The 19,522-nt window shown below is 47.2% G+C and overlaps 1 protein-coding gene across 1 annotated transcript in view; it reads right to left on the bottom strand.

Annotated features, from left to right (window-relative positions):
• Positions 1-19,522, bottom strand: part of kcnab1a (potassium voltage-gated channel subfamily A regulatory beta subunit 1a) — a 129,982-nt gene that overhangs the window by 40,537 nt on the left and 69,923 nt on the right. The window contains exon 2 of the mRNA XM_078410977.1: positions 11,568-11,611. Coding sequence (XP_078267103.1) covers positions 11,568-11,611 — 44 coding nt within the window. The remainder of the gene's footprint in view (positions 1-11,567; positions 11,612-19,522) is intronic.

The raw sequence follows: 19,522 nt of genomic DNA, 5'->3' as shown, positions 1-19,522 counted from the left end.
TGACCTTGCAGGTTGGGGCCTCGTGAGCTGGAGCCTTGCAGGCCGGAGTCTGGGCCTCGCGGGTCGGAGCCCCTAGCGCCGGAGCGTCGCAGGCCGAAGGTGGAGCCTCGCAAGTCGAGGAAGCCCACGGGCAACGGCCCCTGGGTCGACGGTTGGCACCAGGAGGCGTCCGGAAGGATTGCAATATAGTTGTTTAAGAGTGTGACATTTACGGATATTCCTTTAGATAATTGGCTGATTCTGTAGTATGCTGGTGGGTTTGTTTGGTATCGTTGTGTATTGTATATATTATTGCAATAATTGATTAACTTTACTTTTGTTAAAATAAGAAGGAGGCGTGGGGAGAAGACCCAGCATCGATAGTGGAGAGGTCGGCGCCGACCGACGGACGAGGACGGAGCGTGGGAGTGAAGACGCCGCCGCTGGGGAAAGGAACGAAGGAGGAGCCGGCGTGGCGTTGGAGGACCACCATGAGGGAGGGGGAGGGGGGAGAACACAGGGGGACCTGGCTTTGTAACTTGGTCAGCGCCCTTTATGGACGACTATTTGCATACCTTGGGTGTGCAAGCAAAGAATCGCACTGTAACCTGTCACATGTGACAATGAAGCATTCATTCATCAATCAGGAACAGGCCTCACTAGAAGAGGACTTCACGCTGCCTCAGCAAGGCCAGCAGCATAATCAAGGGTGAGTCTCAGCCCGGCCACTCCCCTCGCCCATCGGGCAAGAGTTACAGAAGTGTGAAGACGCACACCTCCAGATTCAGAGACAGTGTCTTCAGGCAACTGAACCATCCTATCAACAACTAGAGTGTGGTCCTGAACTACCATCTGCCCCCTTTAATTGGACTTTACTGGACTTCATCTTGCACCAAACCTTATTCCCTTTATCGTGTATCCGTCCGTACACTGTGGGTGGTTGGATTGTAATCATGTATGGTCTTCCCACTGACTGGTTAGCACGCAACAAAAGCTTTCCACTGTACCTTGGTTAATGTACCTCAATCCTTGAGGCATTCCCTGGGTTTTGACATTGCATAAGGTGAGGTCTCGATTCCCAATGCCCTGAAACTCACCCAGCGTTGTCTATTTCTTAACTCATTACTCATAAATCTGCAGTACTCATAAATCTGCGTTACTCATACATCTGCATTACTCATACATCTGCATTACTCATACATCTGCATTACTCATACATCTGCATTACTCATACATCTGCATTACTCATACATCTGCATTACTCATACATCTGCATTACTCATACATCTGCATTACTCATAAACCTGCATTACTCATACATCTGCATTACTCATAAATCTGTCTTCTTACCGACTGTAGGGGTTTGCAGAGAATTGCTGGAGTGAGTTTGTTACAAACTGCTAACTCCCTGAAAAGAACACAGCCTGTGAACATGTGCGCCCAGAGACAACGAACAGCTTGTGAACTCAAGGTTAGAACTGATTACAAAAACCCTAGACAGAACTGTGAACAAGAAGTGCTTCTCAGGACCGAGTTACGGAGATAACGCTAACTGGAACAATAAGGAAGGGGACACATAGGCGACTGGCTCTGAGCCACCTAGAACAACCACAGAGATTAACCGCCTGATCCTCCAGACACTTTTAGCTGCCTTCTGCAGGTCACTTAGATTGTCTACTTTTCTCTCTCTCCTGGGTATATAACAACTGCAAGCTGTGATTAAAGAAACCTTGAAAACTACCTCCAGACCAAGGATACAAAGTGCTGGAGTAACTCAGCAGGTCAGGCAGCTTCAGACTGAAGAAGGGTCCCAACTGACAATAGACAATAGGTGCAGGAGGAGGCCATTCGGCCCTTCAAGCCAGCACCGCCATTCAATGTGATCATGGCTGATCATTCTCAATCAGTACCCCATTCCTGCCTTCTCCCCATACCCCCTGACTCCGCTGTCCTTAAGAGCTCTATCCAGCTCTCTCTTGAATGCATTCAGAGAATTGGCCTCCACTGCCTTCTGAGGCAGAGAATTCCACAGATTCACAACTCTCTGATTGAAAAAGTTTTTCCTCATCTCAGTTCTAAATGGCCTACCCCTTATTCTTAAATTGTGGCCCCTTGTTCTGGACTCCCCCAACATTGTGAACATGTTTCCTGCCTCTAACGTGCCCAACCCCTTAATAATCTTATACGTCTCGATAAGATCTCCTCTCATCGTTCTAACTTCCAGTGTATACAAGCTCTCTGCCTCAGAAGGCAGTGGAGGCCAATTCTCTGAATGCATTCAAGAGAGAGCTAGATAGTTCTCTTAAGGATAGCGGAGTCAGGGGGTATGGGGAGAAGGCAGGATCGCGGTACTGATTGAGAATGATCTGCCATGATCACATTGAATGGTGGTGCTGGCTCGAAGGGCCGAATGGCCTCCTCCTGCACCTATTGTCTATTGTCTATTGTTTTTCAGAGATGGAAGGAGCTACACAGTGGGGAGTGAAGCAGGTTATTGTGTGGAGCGAGTGTGGACAGAGGACAGTGAAACCAAGGAAAACCACCCATCGACCATCATTACAGCCTGAAATAAGATCAGCTTAACTAAGTTGTCAGTGTTGACAAAGAAACATTGGCGACCTTCCACAAAACGTAGTCTTGAACTACCTACATCTGCTTAAAAAGTATTTTAAGCTGATGTTTGACAGCCCCAAATTTATCTCCGGAAAATGTAAAATGGTACCTGAATCTGAATCTGAATCTTCCCGCCCCGTTCAGATAATGAGTACGAACACAATGAGTTCAAAGTCTCAAGGTCAGTTTATTGTCACATGTACCAATTAAGGTACAGTGAAATTTGAGTTACCATACAGCCATACTAAGTGAGAAGCAACAAGACACACAGCCAAAACATCCACCACAGTGGATTCCACATTCCTCACTGTGATGGAAGGCAATAAAGTTAAATCTTCTTCCTCTTTGTTCTCCCATGATCGGGGCAGTCAAACCATCCACAGTCGGAGCGATCAAAGACCCGATCGAAGCCCCCGTCGGGATGATCGAAACTCCAGCGTCGGGGCGGCTGAAAGTCTCTTCGCGGCATGGAGCTCCCAAGTCGGCCTCTTCTTACCAGAGACAATAGACAATAGACAATAGGTGCAGGAGTAGGCCATTCAGCCCTTCGAGCCAGCACCGCCATTCAATGCGATCATGGCTGATCACTCTCAATCATTACCCCGTTCCTGCCTTCTCCCCATACCCCCTCACTCCGCTATCCTTAAGAGCTCTATCCAGCTGTCTCTTGAAAGCATCCAACGAACTGGCCTCCACTGCCTTCTGAGGCAGAGAATTCCACACCTTCACCACTCTCTGACTGAAACAGTTCTTCCTCATCTCCGTTCTAAATGGCCTACCCCTTATTCTTAAACTGTGGCCCCTTGTTCTGGACTCCCCCAACATTGGGAACATGTTTCCTGCCTCTAATGTGTCCAATCCCCTAATTATCTTATATGTTTCAATAAGATCCCCCTTCATCCTTCTAAATTCCAGTGTATACAAGCCTAATTGCTCCAGCCTTTCAACATACGACAGTCCCGCCATTCCGGGAATTAACCTAGTGAACCTACGCTGCACGCCCTCAATAGCAAGAATATCCTTCCTCAAATTTGGAGACCAAAACTGCACACAGTACTCCAGGTGCGGTCTCACCAGGGCCCGGTACAACTGTAGAAGGACCTCTTTGCTCCTATACTCAACTCCTCTTGTTATGAAGGCCAACATTCCATTGGCTTTCTTCACTGCCTGCTGTACCTGCATGCTTCCTTTCATTGACTGATGCACTAGGACACCCAGATCTCGTTGAACTCCCCCTCCTCCTAACTTGACACTGTTCAGATAATAATCTGCCTTTCTATTCTTCCTTCCAAAGTGAATAACCTCACACTTATCTACATTAAACTGCATCTGCCATGTATCCGCCCACTCACACAACCTGTCCAAGTCACCCTGCAGCCTTATTGCATCTTCCTCACAATTCACACTACCCCCCAGCTTAGTATCATCTGCAAATTTGCTAATGGTACTTTTAATCCCTTCGTCTAAGTCATTAATGTATATCGTAAATAGCTGGGGTCCCAGCACCGAACCTTGCGGTACCCCACTGGTCACTGCCTGCCATTCCGAAAGGGCCCCATTTATCCCCACTCTTTGCTTTCTGTCTGTCAACCAATTTTCTATCCATGTCAGTACCCTACCCCCAATACCATGTGCCCTAATTTTGCCCACTAATCTCCTATGTGGGACCTTGTCGAAGGCTTTCTGAAAGTCGAGGTACACCACATCCACTGACTCTCCCCTGTCAATTTTCCTAGTTACATCCTCAAAAAATTCCAGTAGATTTGTCAAACATGATTTCCCCTTCGTAAATCCATGCTGACTCGGAATGATCCCGTTACTGCTATCCAAATGCTCAGCAATTTCGTCCTTTATAATTGACTCCAGCATCTTCCCCACCACTGATGTCAGACTAACTGGTCTATAATTACCCGTTTTCTCTCTCCCTCCTTTCTTAAAAAGTGGGATAACATTTGCTATCCTCCAATCCACAGGAACTGATCCTGAATCTATAGAACATTGAAAAATGATCTCCAATGCTTCCACTATTTCTAGAGCCACCTCCTTAAGTACCCTGGGATGCAGACCATCAGGCCCTGGGGATTTATCAGCCTTCAGTCCCATCAGTCTACCCAAAACCATTTCCTGCCTAATGTGGATTTCCTTCAGTTCCTCCATCACCCTAGGTTCTCCGGCCCCTAGAACATTTGGGAGATTGTGTGTATCTTCCTCAGTGAAGACAGATCCAAAGTAACGGTTTAACTCGTCTGCCATTTCTTTGTTCCCCATAATAAATTCCCCTGTTTCTGTCTTCAAGGGACCCACATTTGCCTTGACTATTTTTTTCCTCTTCACGTACCTAAAAAAACTTTTGCTATCCTCCTTTATATTATTGGCTAGTTTACCCTTGTACCTCATCTTTTCTCCCCGTATTGCCTTTTTAGTTAACTTTTGTTGCTCTTTAAAAGAGTCCCAATCCTCTGTCTTCCCACTCTTCTTTGCTATGTTATACTTCCTCTCCTTAATTTTTATGCTGTCCCTGACTTCCCTTGTCAGCCACAGGTGTCTCTTACTCCCCTAAGAGTCTTTCCGCCTCTTTGGAATAAATTGATCCTGCAACCTCTGCATTATTCCCAGGAATACCTGCCATTGCTGTTCTACCATCTTCCCTGCTAGGGCCTCCTTCCAGTCAATTTTGGCCAGCTCCTGCCTCATGCCTCTGTAATCCCCTTTGCTATACTGTAATACTGACACTTCCAATTTTCCTTTCTGCCTTTCCATTTGCAGAGTAAAACTTATCATGTTGTGATCACTGCCTCCTAATGGCTCTTTTACCTCTAGTCCCCTTATCAGATCAGGATCATTACACAACACTAAATCCAGAATTGCCTTCTCCCTGGTAGGCTCCAGTACAAGCTGTTCTAAGAATCCATCTCGAAGGCACTCTACAAACTCTCTTTCCTGGGGTCCATTTCCAACCTGATTTTCCCAGTCTACCTGCATGTTGAAATCTCCCATAACCACCGTAGCATTACATTTGTGACACGCCAATTTTATCTCCTGATTCAACTTGCCCCCTTTTGTCGAGGCTACTGTTTGGGGGCCTATAGATAACTCCCATTAGGGTCTTTTTACCCTTACAATTCCTCATTTCTATCCATACTGATTCAACATCTCCTGATTCTATGTCACCCCTTGCAAGGGAATGAATATCATTCCTTACCATCAGAGCAACCCCACCCCCTCTGCCCACCTGTCTGTCTTTTCTATACGTTGTGTACCCCTGAATATTCAGTTCCCAGCCCTGGTCCTCTTGTAGCCATGTCTCAGTGATCCCTACAACATCATACTTGCCCATGACTAACTGAGCCTCAAGCTCATCCACTTTATTTTTTATACTACGCGCATTTAAGTACAACACTTTAACTTCTGTATTTACCTCCCCTCTCACATCGTTCACAAATGGCCCTGCCCTTAATCTCTTTTCCCCTCTAGAACTTCTGTTCCCATTCTTCCGAGAGTCTTTTGCAATATCTCCTGTATTCCCTTTAACCTCATCTTCATATTCACAATTTGTTAACCCCTCCCCCCCACTACTTAGTTTAAAGCCACAGGTGCCACACTAGCAAACCTGCCTGCCAGAATGTTTGTCCCCCTGCTGTTAAGATGTAACCCGTCCCTTTTGTACAAGTCACCCCTAGCCCAGAAGAGATCCCAGTGGTCCAGAAATCTAAATCCCTGCTCTCTGCACCAGCCCCTCAGCCATAAATTCATACCCTCTATCTCTCTGTTCCTGGCCTCACCAGCACGAGGTACCGGTAGCAGTCCAGAGATAACCACCTTCGACGTCCTACTTCTCAGTCTTTTTCCTAACTAAACTCCCGCTGTAGCACCTCCTTCCTCTTCCACCCGACGTCATTCGTACCCACGTGTTTCACGTGGCTTCACGATGTTAAAGTCCACAGGCCCCGCGGTTGGAGCTTCGATTCCCGGTAAAGGGATCGCAAGCTCCGCGATGTTAAAGTCCCTCAGTCTCCCGTGGCTGGAGCGCTGGGTGGGTCTCCAGGATAGGCCGCCAACTCCACCACGTTAGGCCGCAGTGGGGACGGAGATACGATAAGGCCGCCAACTCCATGACGTTAGGCCGCAGCATCGTTACAACATTGCTGCAGTAATGAGTTGACCATTTCACCGTCGGTTAAATTGCATGTGTGTGCTGTTGGCTAGAGGCTTTCCCCTCCCCATTGCCATCATGAATAGAGTCATGGAGTCAAACAGCATCGGCCCAACTTCCCCATGCTGACCAAGATGCCCCATCTACACTAGTCCCACCTGCCTGTGTTTGGCCCATATCCCTCTAACCCCTTCCTAACCATACCACAAGAGATGGCCTGAACAATAAGGTGTTCTCCCTGCAGGGTGCTCGAGTTATTTTGCCCACCAACGATCTTTTCGACTGTAGATGCTGGTTTATACCGAAGATAGACGAAAAAATGATGAAGTAACTCAGAGGGTCAGGCAGCAAGAACAGGTGACGTTTTGGGTTGGAACCCTTCTTCAGATCATTTTGATCATTTAGAACAGTTGTTTTAATGTCACTCGGCCCATCCAAGAGAGTTGGTCACAAGTTGAAAGCATTTTGTACATTAATAAAGCGTGCACTGTGTACAGAATAAGTTCATAAGTTCAAGTCCTAGGGGCAGAATTAGGCCATTCGGCCCATCAGGCCTACTCCACCATTCAATCATGCCTGATCTGCCTTTCCCCTCTCAGCCCCATTCTCCTGCCTTCTCCCCATAACCAGACACCTGGAATAGGGAAGAGTCCTGACTCAAAACATCGCTTATCCATGTTCTCCAGAGTTGCTGCCTGACCCGCTGAGTTACTGCAGTGGAATGCATGGCCGGTATGGGATTAGTGACGAGCCTTCCTGTAATAATGTCTGGGGATTCTGGCAGCCTTTCCATCCTTTGGACTGACTGGCTAATGCTACCCGACCCGCTGAGTTACTCCAGCACTTGGTCTTTCTTTTTCCAGAGTAATAATATCGCAGCTGTACCTTAGAATCAATAAAGCTAAACAGTGATCATAAGGTCATAAGTAATAGGAGCAGAATTAGGCCATTCGGCCCATCAAGTCTACTCTGCCATTCAATGGCTGATTCATGGCTGATCTATCTCTCCCCCCAACCCCATTCTCCTGCCTTCTCCCTGTAACCCCTGACACCCGCACTAATCATGAATCTACCTATCTCTACCTTAAAAATATCCACTGACTTGATCACAAAATGCTGGAGTAACTCAGCAGGTCAGGCAGCATCTCAGGAGAGAAGGAATGGGTGACGTTTCGGGTCGAGACCCTTCTTCAGACTGAAGAAGGGTCTCGACCCGAAACGTCACCCATTCCTTCTCTCCTGAGATGCTGCCTGACCTGCTGAGTTACTCCAGCATTTTGTGAATAAATACCTTCGATTTGTACCAGCATCTGCAGTTATTTTCTTACACTCCATTGACTTGGTCTGTACTAATCAAACATATTAATACACGCATGTACATATGTTTCATGCTGTCAGTCTCCAAAGCAACAACTAAACCTTTCTTCCACCTCTTCAATGTAGCTGAGTGTTTAATTGAATTTACAAAAGCAGTGAAATTGCCACTCGTTCCCCTTCACAATCCTCAGGCACAGAGATGCCATTCCTATGAATGTTGTAAAGAGGATATCCTTATAATAGTGTACAAACACTTAATTTCCACACTAATATTGCACTATTTGTACTTGTAATTGTAGGACGGCACGGTGGCGCAGCGGTAGAGTTGCTGCCTTACAGCGTTTACAACACCAGAGACCCGGGTTCAATCCCGACTACGGGCGCTGTCTGTACGGAGTTTGTACGTTCTCCCAGTGACCTGCGTGGGTTTTCTCCGGTATCTCCGGTTTCCTCCCACACTCCAAAGACGTACAGGTTTGTAGGTTAATTGGCTTGGTGTAATTTGTGTCTATCTTCAGTTTAAACCGGCATCTGCAATTCCTCCCGACATATTCCACCTTCCATGTTTTCCCTTCCACTCACTCAACTTAGTTGAGACGGCACGGTGGCGCAGCGGTAGAGTTGCCGCCTTACAGCGAATGCAGCGTCAGAAACCCAGGTTCCATCCCGACTACGGGCACTGTCTGTACGGAGTTTGTACGTTCTCCCCGTGACCTGTGTGGGTTTTCTCCAAGATCTTCGGTTTCCTCCCACACTCCAGAGACGTACAGGTATGTAGGTTAATTGGCTGGGCAAATGTACAAATTGTGCCCAGTGGATATAGGATAGTGTGTTAATGTACGAGGATCGCTGGGCGGCGCGGACCCGGTGGGCCGAAAGGGCCTGTTTCCGCACTGTATCGCTAAACTAAACAAACTTGTCCCAATCCTCCTGAAGCATCTTCCCATCCTTGAGACTTTTGACTTTAGAGATACAGCAAGGAAACAAGGCCCTTCAGCCCACCGAGCCCGTGCTGACCAGCGATAACTCCATCCATAGAAACATAGAAAATAGGTGCAGGAGTAGGCCATTCGGCCTTTAGAGCCAGCACCGCCATTCAATATGATCATGGCTGATCATCTAAAATCAGTACCCCGTTCTTGCTTTCACCCCATATCCCTTGATTCTGTTAGCAGTTTGTCCACTCGCACTATCCTACACACTGGGGACAATTTTACAATTAACCTATAAACCTGCACAATTTTAGAGTGTGGGAGGAGACAGGAGAACCCAGAGAAAACCCACGCAGTCACAGAGATAACAAACGTTAACATGTTTTCCAGCGATGCTGCCTCACCCGCTCAGTTACAACAGCACTTTGTGTCTTTCCTCAGTCAACCAGCATTTGCAGCTCCTTGTTTCTACAAGCGTAGTTCAGTATTACCAGAAAATCATTCCATTTGCATTCCACTATTTAAGACTGTGTACTGATAAAAAATGGTATTTTTGCTCACAAATAGTTTAAATCAAACTGCACTTAATTTAAGAAAATAACTGCAGATGCTGGTATAAATCAAAGGTATTTATTCACAAAATGCTGGAGTAACTCAGCAGGTCAGGCAGCATCTCGGGAGAGAAGGAATGGGTGACGTCTCGGGTCGAGACCCGTCTGAAGAAGGGTCTCCACCCAAAACGTCACCCATCCCTTCTCTCCCGAGATGCTGCCTGACCTGCTGAGTTACTCAAGCATATTGTGAACTTAATTTAAGGTAGACACAGAATGCTGGATTAACTCAGCAGGTCAGGCAGCATCTCGGGAGAGAAGGAATGGGTGACGTTTCGGGTCGAGACCCTTCTTCAGACTCCTGAATTTAAACCATTTCGTTTTAAACCAGCATCTGCAGGGGTTTTTTTCTGGACTTAATTGACCTTTATCTAGGTTGTATCCATGTGTAGTCTTTTCTTGGTCTGGATACCAGGCTCCTCTCTGTACCTCAGTACACGTGACGATAATAAACGAAACTAAATTCATATGTGCCAAGAAATATTGCGGAGCAATTTAAACTTACAACTGTGCAGGTCCAAGGGACTTCATGCTTTTGGGTAAATGCAAATACGTTTGAGAGCAGATTCAAAACCAAAACTTCAAAGGAGCATGGCTTTAAATTCAATTTGCCCTTGGATTGCTGATTCTGTGCCCTAAGGTGATATTCTACTCACACAGCAGAGCAGGAAGCTTTCTAGCTGCTGCTGCTGTAACCCTGTTGTGGCCTTTCATCACCACTCGTATCCAGCCAGTCGTCAGATACCCAAGATATTCATTTATTCTGTGCAGGAAAAAAAAGTGCTGATGCTGGTTTAAATCGAAGGTTGACACAAAATACTGGAGTAACTCAGCGGGTCATGTAGCACCTGGGGAGAGAAGGAATGGGTGACGTTCTGAAGAAGGGTCTCGACCCGAAACGTCACCCATTCCTTCTCTCCCGAGATGCTACCCGACCCGCTGAGTTACTCCAGTATTTTGTGTCTACCTTCATATTAATTTATTAGCTTGCTTACAGACCATGCTGATTGCTTTCCCTTGCTGCAGTTTTATAATTCTGAGAACAATTCAGTTCAGTGCGGCACGGTGGCGCAGCGGTAGAATTGCTGCCTTACAGCGAATACAGCGCCGGAGACTCAGGTTCGATCCTGACTACGGGCGCCGTCTGTACGGAGTTTGTACATTCTCCCCGGGACCTGCGTGGGTTTTCTCCGAGATCTTCGGTTTCATCATCATCATATATATACAGCCGGAAACAGGCCTTTTCGGCCCTCCAAGTCCGTGCCGCCCAGTGATCCCCGTACATTAACACTATCCTACACCCACTAGGGACAATTTTTACATTTACATTTACCCAGCCAATTAACCTACCCCACACTCCAAAGATGTACAGGTTTGTAGGTTAATTGGCTGGGTAAATGTTAAAAAAATTTGTCCCTAGTGTGTGTAGGATAGTGTTAGTGTGCGGGGATCGCTGGGCGGCGCGGACTCGGTGGGCCGAAGGGCCTGTTTCCGCGCTGTATCTCTAAATCTCTAAATCTAAACAACCTCCATCACGATCAAGTTTCAAACGCTTTTCATGGTAATGTTTTATCAACGTGAGGGCGGCACAGTGGTGCAGCGGGTAGAGCTGCTGCCTCACAGCGCCAGAGACACGGGTTCGATACGAACCATCGATCCCCTGACTTGTACTCTGTGAACCAGGGATGTAGCCCCACCAAACACCCCCACCCTCTTCGTCATTTTGACCCAAATCATGCCATGTCACTTATCATACATGTCATACATAATAATAATAATAATAATTCATTTATTTTATATAGCGCCTTATCGCATGCTCAAAGCGCTTTACAAAAACAATTAACATAGAAACAAACAGACAAACTATCCATGTACATGTCATGCCATGTACATGTCACTTACAAATCATACATGTCACTTACAAATCATACATGTCACTTACAAATCATACATGTCACTTACCGAGCCCCAGACAAGATACTCGAAGTCCAGACTTGCCCAGGTTCCTTTAAGTTAAAGACAGTAAATTACTATATGAATGCAAAGAAAAATATGCATCTTATTCACCTTCTAAACATCCTAAAAGCCAAGGAATTGATTGCATTCAACCTTACATTGGAGAAAGAGGCAGGTCATTGTCCACTTTCAGTCCTGTACTGTGCTTGGAGAAGGTTATGGTGGCACAGTGGTGCAGTGGTAGTGCTGCTGCCTTACAGCGCTTATAGCACCAGAGACCCGTGTTCGATCCCGACCAAGGGCGCTGTCTGTACAGTGTGGGTACGTTCTCCACCTGACCGCATAAGTTTTCTCCGAAATCTTCGGTTTCCCGCCACACTCCAAAGACGTGCAGGTTTGTAAGTTAATTGGTTTGGTATAAAAATATTTTTTTAAATTGTCCCTAGTGTGTGTAAGATAGTGTTAGTGTGCGGGGATCGCTGGTCGGCGCGGACTCGGTGGGCCGAAGGGCCTGTTTCCGCGCTGTATCTCTAAACTAAACTAAACTAAACTACTGTGTCTAGAGAAGATTAGTGGCTTTGTTATTAAATGAACACAAATGTTCTGGGTTACAGTTAATGACGCATGAAAACTGTGGCACTCAGTCTCCAACTTCCTTAACTGCACTGCGGTATAAAAATAATAAACTCCGCAATGATTGCATTTTACAGATGTTTTCTGTGTTTCAGTAATCAGCAAGGACAGAGAGTACAAACTAAAGTTAATGCCAGGGAAAGCCAGGGCTCACTTTAGTATCGTTTAGTTTAGTATTGTCACGTGTAGCAAGGCACAGTGAATTGAATCGAATTGGAATGAATAAATTTTATTAGCCAAGTATGTACACGTACAAGGAATGTGCCTTTGTGCTCTGCTCGCAAATAACAACACAACATACAGTAAACAATTAAGAATAAAACATAAAACATTAAAACATTAAGAATAAAACATTATAGTTTAAACATGTGAATAATTAAATAAAATACCAGAGCAAAAGGAGGCTACAGACTTTTGGTTGTTGAGTAGACAAAAGCTGTTTTTATGTCTGGCTGTGGCTGCTTTGACAGTCCGGAGTTGCCTTCTAGAGGGAAGTGCTGTTGTTTGCGTCAAAGAAAAGACTATACATGATTACAATCAAGCCCTCCACAGGGCACAGATAAACGACTGGTAAGAGGATGGTTCGGTTGCCTGATAACAGCCGGGAAGAAACTGTCCCTGAATCTGGAGGTGTGCGTTTTCACACTTCTGTACTTCTTGCCCGATGGGGGAGGGAGAAGAGGGTGAGATTGGTCCTTGATGATGCTGCTGGCCTTGGCGAGGCAGCGTGAGGTGTAGATGGAACCATGGAAGGGATTTTGGTTTGTGTGATGGTCTGGGCTACGTCCTCAACTCTGCAATTTCCTGCGGTCTTGGACGGAGCTGTTCCCAAACATTGGATACAAGTCAAAGGCTTAAACTCAACTGCACATTGCAACATTCCTGCCTGCGATGTAACCTATCTCGTTATGCTCAGTGGACATCAACAAGTCACTGACTTTTCTTCCAGTTTCTCCATCTACCTAATCTGCTAATACAAGGAAGCCCCTAGACAAACAGCAAAGGCACTCAATGATATCTGCAGGTACCACGTCCAACTACCTCACAAAAGCACCCAGCATCACCAGAGACCCACACCACCCTGGCCCACACACTCACTGACCCACACCACCCTGGCCCACACTCTCACTGACCCACACCACCCTGGCCACACTCTCACTGACCCACACCACCCTGGCCACACTCTCACTGACCCACACCACCCTGGCCACACACTCACTGACCCACACCACCCTGGCCCACACTCTCACTGACCCACACCACCCTGGCCACACTCTCACTGACCCACACCACCCTGGCCCACACTCTCACTGACCCACACCACCCTGGCCACACACTCACTGACCCACACCACCCTGGCCACACTCTCACTGACCCACACCACCCTGGCCACACTCTCACTGACCCACACCACCCTGGCCACACTCTCACTGACCCACACCGCCCTGGCCACACTCTCACTGACCCACACCACCCTGGCCACACTCTCACTGACCCACACCACCCTGGCCACACTCTCACTGACCCACACCACCCTGGCCACACTCTCACTGACCCACACCACCCTGGCCCACACTCTCACTGACCCACACCACCCTGGCCACACTCTCACTGACCCACACCACCCTGGCCACACTCTCACTGACCCACACCACCCTGGCCACACTCTCACTGACCCACACCACCCTGGCCCACACTCTCACTGACCCACACCACCCTGGCCACACTCTCACTGACCCACACCACCCTGGCCACACTCTCACTGACCCACACCACCCTGGCCACACTCTCACTGACCCACACCACCCTGGCCATGCTTTCATTTCACTCCTACCATCGGGAAGAAGGGACACATTTGAGGAAGGATATTCTTGCTATTGAGGGCGTGCAGCGTAGGTTTACTAGGTTAATTCCCGGAATGGCGGGACTGTCATATGTTGAAAGACTGGAGCGACTAGGCTTGTATACACTGGAATTTAGAAGGATGAGAGGAGATCTTATCGAAACGTATAAGATTATTAAGGGGTTGGACACGTTAGAGGCAGGAAACATGTTCCCAATGTTGGGGGAGTCCAGAACAAGGGGCCACGGTTTAAGAATAAGGGGTAGGCCATTTAGAACGGAGATGAGGAAAAACTTTTTCAGTCAGAGAGTTGTGAATCTGAGGAATTCTCTGCCTCAGAAGGCAGTGGAGGCCAATTCTCTGAATGCATTCAAGAGAGAGCTGGATAGAGCTCTTAAGGATAGCGGAGTCAGGGGGTATGGGGAGAAGGCAGGAACGGGGTACTGATTGAGAATGATCAGCCATGATCACATTGAATGGCAGTGCTGGCTCGAAGGGCCAAATGGCCTCCTCCTGCACCTATTGTCTATTGTCTAAAGCCTTATCAAAGCCAAATGTTATAAATGTTAACATCAGAAACTTCCACCATTTAAAAAAATCTGCTGCTGGACCAATTGTAAGTGTCCATGTCTCCTGTGAAACTGACAGTGACGTCTCGTCAACAACATTGGTTCAAGGGTTCGATTTATTTTTGCAGTATTAGGAGCAGAATTAGTCCATTCGGCCCAACACGTCTACTCCACCATTCAATCATGGCTGATCTATCTCTCCTTCCCAACCCCAGTCTCCTGCCATCAATCTATTCAGTTGCAAGGTCTGTAACACACCGTCCATGATAGCAGTTTGACAGGCACAAAAAGCTGGAGTAACTCAGCGGGACAAGCAGCATCTCTGGAGAAAAAGGAATAGGTGACGTTTCAGGTCGAGACCCTTCTCCACACCTTTTAATCAGAGATGCTGTCTGACCCGCTGAGTTCTTCCAGCTTTTTGTGTCTATCTTCGGTTTAAACCAACATTTGCAGTTCCTTCCCCCATGACAGCAGTTTTCAGGTACAACGGATTGCTTTTGCACCATGACATGCCTGCTCTGTACACCTGTACTGGCAGCTTTGAGCCTTTAAACTCACCAGAGAATGACAAAGCGACATGAGGAGCTTCTTGGGAACAGCTGGATTCTATCTTTTACTGCTGTGGAGCCACCATTGCATTGCAGGCTGGCCATTTACAACAGCTTTGGGAATTGAAGAAGGGTCCCGATCTGAAATATCACCTATTCATGGTCTCCACAGATGCTGCCTGACCCACTGATGTACTGCAAAATAAGTTGTATGCTAAAACCCACCTCAAATTAATGGATAGAAAATGAGTCAAGTTCTATTCAGTACGATTAAGTATCGCATTTACAAACCTGCTGTGCTGCTGTGTAAGAATTTCATTGTTTCGTTTCAGTGTGTATATGGCAGTAAAACACACTTCTCTCCTCAGTGAGATAACATTGAACCAGTGAAAGATACAGCATGGAAACAGGCCCTTCGGCCCATCGAGTCCATGCCGACTGTCGATCACCTGCTCACACAGATTCTATATTATCCCACTTTCTCATCCACTCCCCAAACACTGGGGGCAATGTACAGGAAACCCACCCGGAGGAAACCCACACGGTCACAGGGGAGAACGTGCAAACTCCACACAGACAGCACCTGAGGTCAGGATCGAACCCGGCTCTCTGGCGCTGGGAAGCAGCAGCTCTACCCGCTGCGCCACCCTAATGGACAACCTGTTCTGATATTTCAGTCACCAAGCAGTGTTTGCAACTGAAGCGAATCTGCACATTGTGAAAAGCCTCAGACCATTTGAAAAGTAAAAGGACCATTACGGAAAATATGGAGCTGCCATAAAGGTTGCAATTGTGTATCAGGGACTGCTGTCTAGCAGAATTTATTACTGTGTTCCAGAATTTAAATTCCTCGATGTATTATTGTGAATAGCAATCTGTTTCCAGCCTGTGCAGATATAACTCCACAATCACATTTCTGCACTGAATAAGTTATAAATGGGCACATTAGACGTTCACTGATACTAAAAGCTGTCTGCTCCATGACAATGATATAAATCTGGAATATAGAAAAACAGCACAACAAATCAAAACTACCAGATTAGTGGGGCCTTAGCAAAAGGAAATCTGTCCTTATTGAAACATAAAGTGCTGGAGGAACTCAGCAGGACAGGCAGCATCTGTGGAGAACATGGATAGGTGACGTTTCACAGAGTGCTGGAGTAACTCAGCGGGTCAGGCAGCATCTGTGGAGAACATGGATAGGTGACGTTTCACAGAGTGCTGGAGTAACTCAGCGGGTCAGGCAGCATCTGTGGAGAACATGGATAGGTGATGAAAGATAGACACAAAATGCTGGAGTAACTCAGCCGGACAGACAGCATCTGTGGAGAGAAGGAATGGGTGGCGGGTCGTTTTGGCTTTCCACACAGATGTTGCTGGAGATGAAACTGAACTCGGCATAATGGCGGAGTGGACTTGAGGGTCTAATTCTGCTCCTATCACTTATGAACGTACGAGCTAATGAATGGCGGAGCATTCTAGATGGGCCAAATGGCCTAATTCCGCTCCTCTGTCTTATGATCTTCTGAAACGTGTCCTGCCCACTCGCTCCACAGATGCTGCCTGACCCGCTGAGTTACTCCAGCACTCTGTGAAACGTCACCTATCCATGTTCTCCACAGATGCTGCCTGACCCGCTGAGTTACTCCAGCACTCTGTGAAACATCACCTATCCATGTTCTCCACAGATGCTGCCTGACCCGCTGAGTTACTCCAGCACTCTGTGAAACGTCACCTATCCATGTTCTCCACAGATGCTGCCTGACCCGCTGAGTTACTCCAGCACTCTGTGAAACGTCACCAATCCATGTTCTCCACAGATGCTGCCTGACCCGCTGAGTTACTCCAGCACTCTGTGAAACGTCACCAATCCATGTTCTCCACAGATGCTGCCTGACCCGCTGAGTTACTCCAGCACTCTGTGAAACGTCACCTATCCATGTTCTCCACAGATGCTGCCTGACCCGCTGAGTTACTCCAGCACCTTGTGTTTTACAGAAGAGAATCTTCAAAGCGGGATTATAAGTTTTGTAAGGACGTAAAGAGTGTGCATACGGAGCACAGTAAATCAGAATTAAATGAACATTTTGTGAAATTATGCATAAGCAGATCTAAAATAAGAAAATCTAAAATTTAAGTCTTTATAATCTCCACCAGAAATGAGATGAGAAGACAGCTTTAGGAAAAGTGCTGACAGCTACAATTGGCATGTCAGGCAATAATTTAAAGCTCGGCAGAATTGGGATGATTTATTTGGCAGCTGCAGGTTGGTGTAATTAGCTGAAGTTCATTACTTCTCATGTGGCAGCGTGCCTATAACAGTCTCCAATTGTTCAACAGACATGCAGTTATTTATGGATCAGGAATGAGTTGATGTTTTGCAGCACATACAAACAAGACCCATCACCTCGTGCTGACATTCCTAAACCCACCATTATTCTCCACCTTAAAAAGACACAAAGGTGCCGGAGTAACTAAGCGGGTCAGGCAGCGTCTTTCGACTTTAGAGATACAGCGAGGAAACAGGACCCTTCGGCCCATCGAGTCCGGTGTGGGGCCGAGGGGCTTAGTTCCGTGCTCATTTAGATGCCATTTAGAACTGAGATGAGGAAAAACTTTTTCAGTCAGAGAGTTGTGAATCTGTGGAATTCTCTGCCTCAGAAGGCAGTGGAGGACAATTCTCTGAATGCATTCAAGAGAGAGCTAGATAGAGCTCTTAAGGATAGCGGAGTCAGGGGGTATGGGGAGAAGGCAGGAACGGGGTACTGATTGAGAATGATCAGCCGTGATCACATTGAATGGCGGTGTTGGCTTGAAGGGCCGAATGGCCTCCTCCTGCACCTATTGTCTATTGTCTATTGTCTATTGACCAGCGGTCACTAGCACTATCCTACACACGAGGGACAATTTACAATTAACAGAAGCCAATTAACATTACAAACCTGCACGTCTTTGGAGTGGTGGAGGAAAGCGGAGCGCCCGGAGAAAACCCACGTGGTCACGGGGAGAACGTACAAACTCCGTACAGACAGCGCCCGCAGTCAAGATGGAATATGGGTCTCTGGCACTGTGAGGCAGCAGCTCTACCCGCTGTGCCACCATGCTGCCCAATCACAGGACTACATGTATATGTGACATTTTGGGTCAGGAACCTTCTCTGACCCCACTCCTCACCCCTGTCGGATTTTCACTATCCCCCCGACCTTCCTCTTTCTCAGTCCTCAGGGAGGCCTTACCTTTGCACCTTTAAGCCCACTCTGCAACGATTTCTGAGCCCCCCAGCACTTTGTGACTTTGTTTGTAAGCCGGAATCTGCAGTCCATTGCTCCTACATCCAGCTGACTTCAGGCATGGCCATTATCTATGTGTACAATCTACACACCATTGCAATGAATGCACCTGTGCTTACTTTGTTTTTGCAAGTACATATCAATTCGATCTATGTGCAGGAAGGAACTGCAGATGCAGGTTTACACTGAAGATAGGCACAAATTGCTGGAGTAACTCAGCGGGTCAGGCAGCATCTGTGGAGAACATGGATAGGTGACGTTTCACAAATTGCTGGAGTAACTCAGCGGGTCAGGCAGCATCTTTCCAGAAAAGGAGTAGGTGACGTTTTGGGTCGAGACCCTTCTTCAGTCTGAAGACCAGAAACGTCGCCTATTCCTTTTCTCCTGAGATGCTGCCTGACCCGCTGAGTTACTCCAGCACTCTGTGAAACGTCACCTATCCATGTTCTCCACAGATGCTGCCTGACCCGCTGAGTTACTCCAGCATTTTGTGCCTATCTTCAGTTCTATCTGAATTTGTTTCTACGTTCTTGGCCACAGGTTGGCGAGGCCCAATTTGGGAGTACCGGGTTGGGTTTTGGTCACCCGGGGTGTGGGAATTGAGACTCGGACTCGATTTCACCCAGTGAGTTGTGAATCTGTGGAATTCTCTGCCACAGAAGGCAGTGGAGGCCAACTCACTGGATGTTTCTCTCTCTAAGAGAGAGTTGGGTATAACTCTTAGGGCTAACGGAATCAAGTGATATGGTGCGAAAGCAGGAACGGGGTAGTGATTTTCTATGTTTGTATGTAAACGTTGTCTGTGAAGTTACGTTAAACCTGGCTGGTGAGTGGGGAAAAGTTGCCACTCACTGTACAAGGCTGCAGTCGACAGCCTGAATGGTTTGTACAGCTTCTACCAGACGATAAGGCTGTGGATGTTGTGGGAACAAGTTAGGATGCAAACCCCACACAGCAGTGCAATCCCTGGCCCATTACAATGAAGTCGTTATCAAGAGTGGGATAAGCTGTCTGGCCGCTCAAGGCCAGCAGTGGAATCTGCAGCTTGACTTGCTCTCCCTGTTAACAAGCTTCCGAG

Source organism: Rhinoraja longicauda, chromosome 13 (assembly GCF_053455715.1).
Source record: "Rhinoraja longicauda isolate Sanriku21f chromosome 13, sRhiLon1.1, whole genome shotgun sequence".
Classification (NCBI taxonomy): domain Eukaryota; kingdom Metazoa; phylum Chordata; class Chondrichthyes; order Rajiformes; family Arhynchobatidae; genus Rhinoraja; species Rhinoraja longicauda.
The sequence above is the reverse complement of the archived record's forward strand: the minus strand, read 5'-3'. Positions and strand labels throughout refer to the sequence as shown.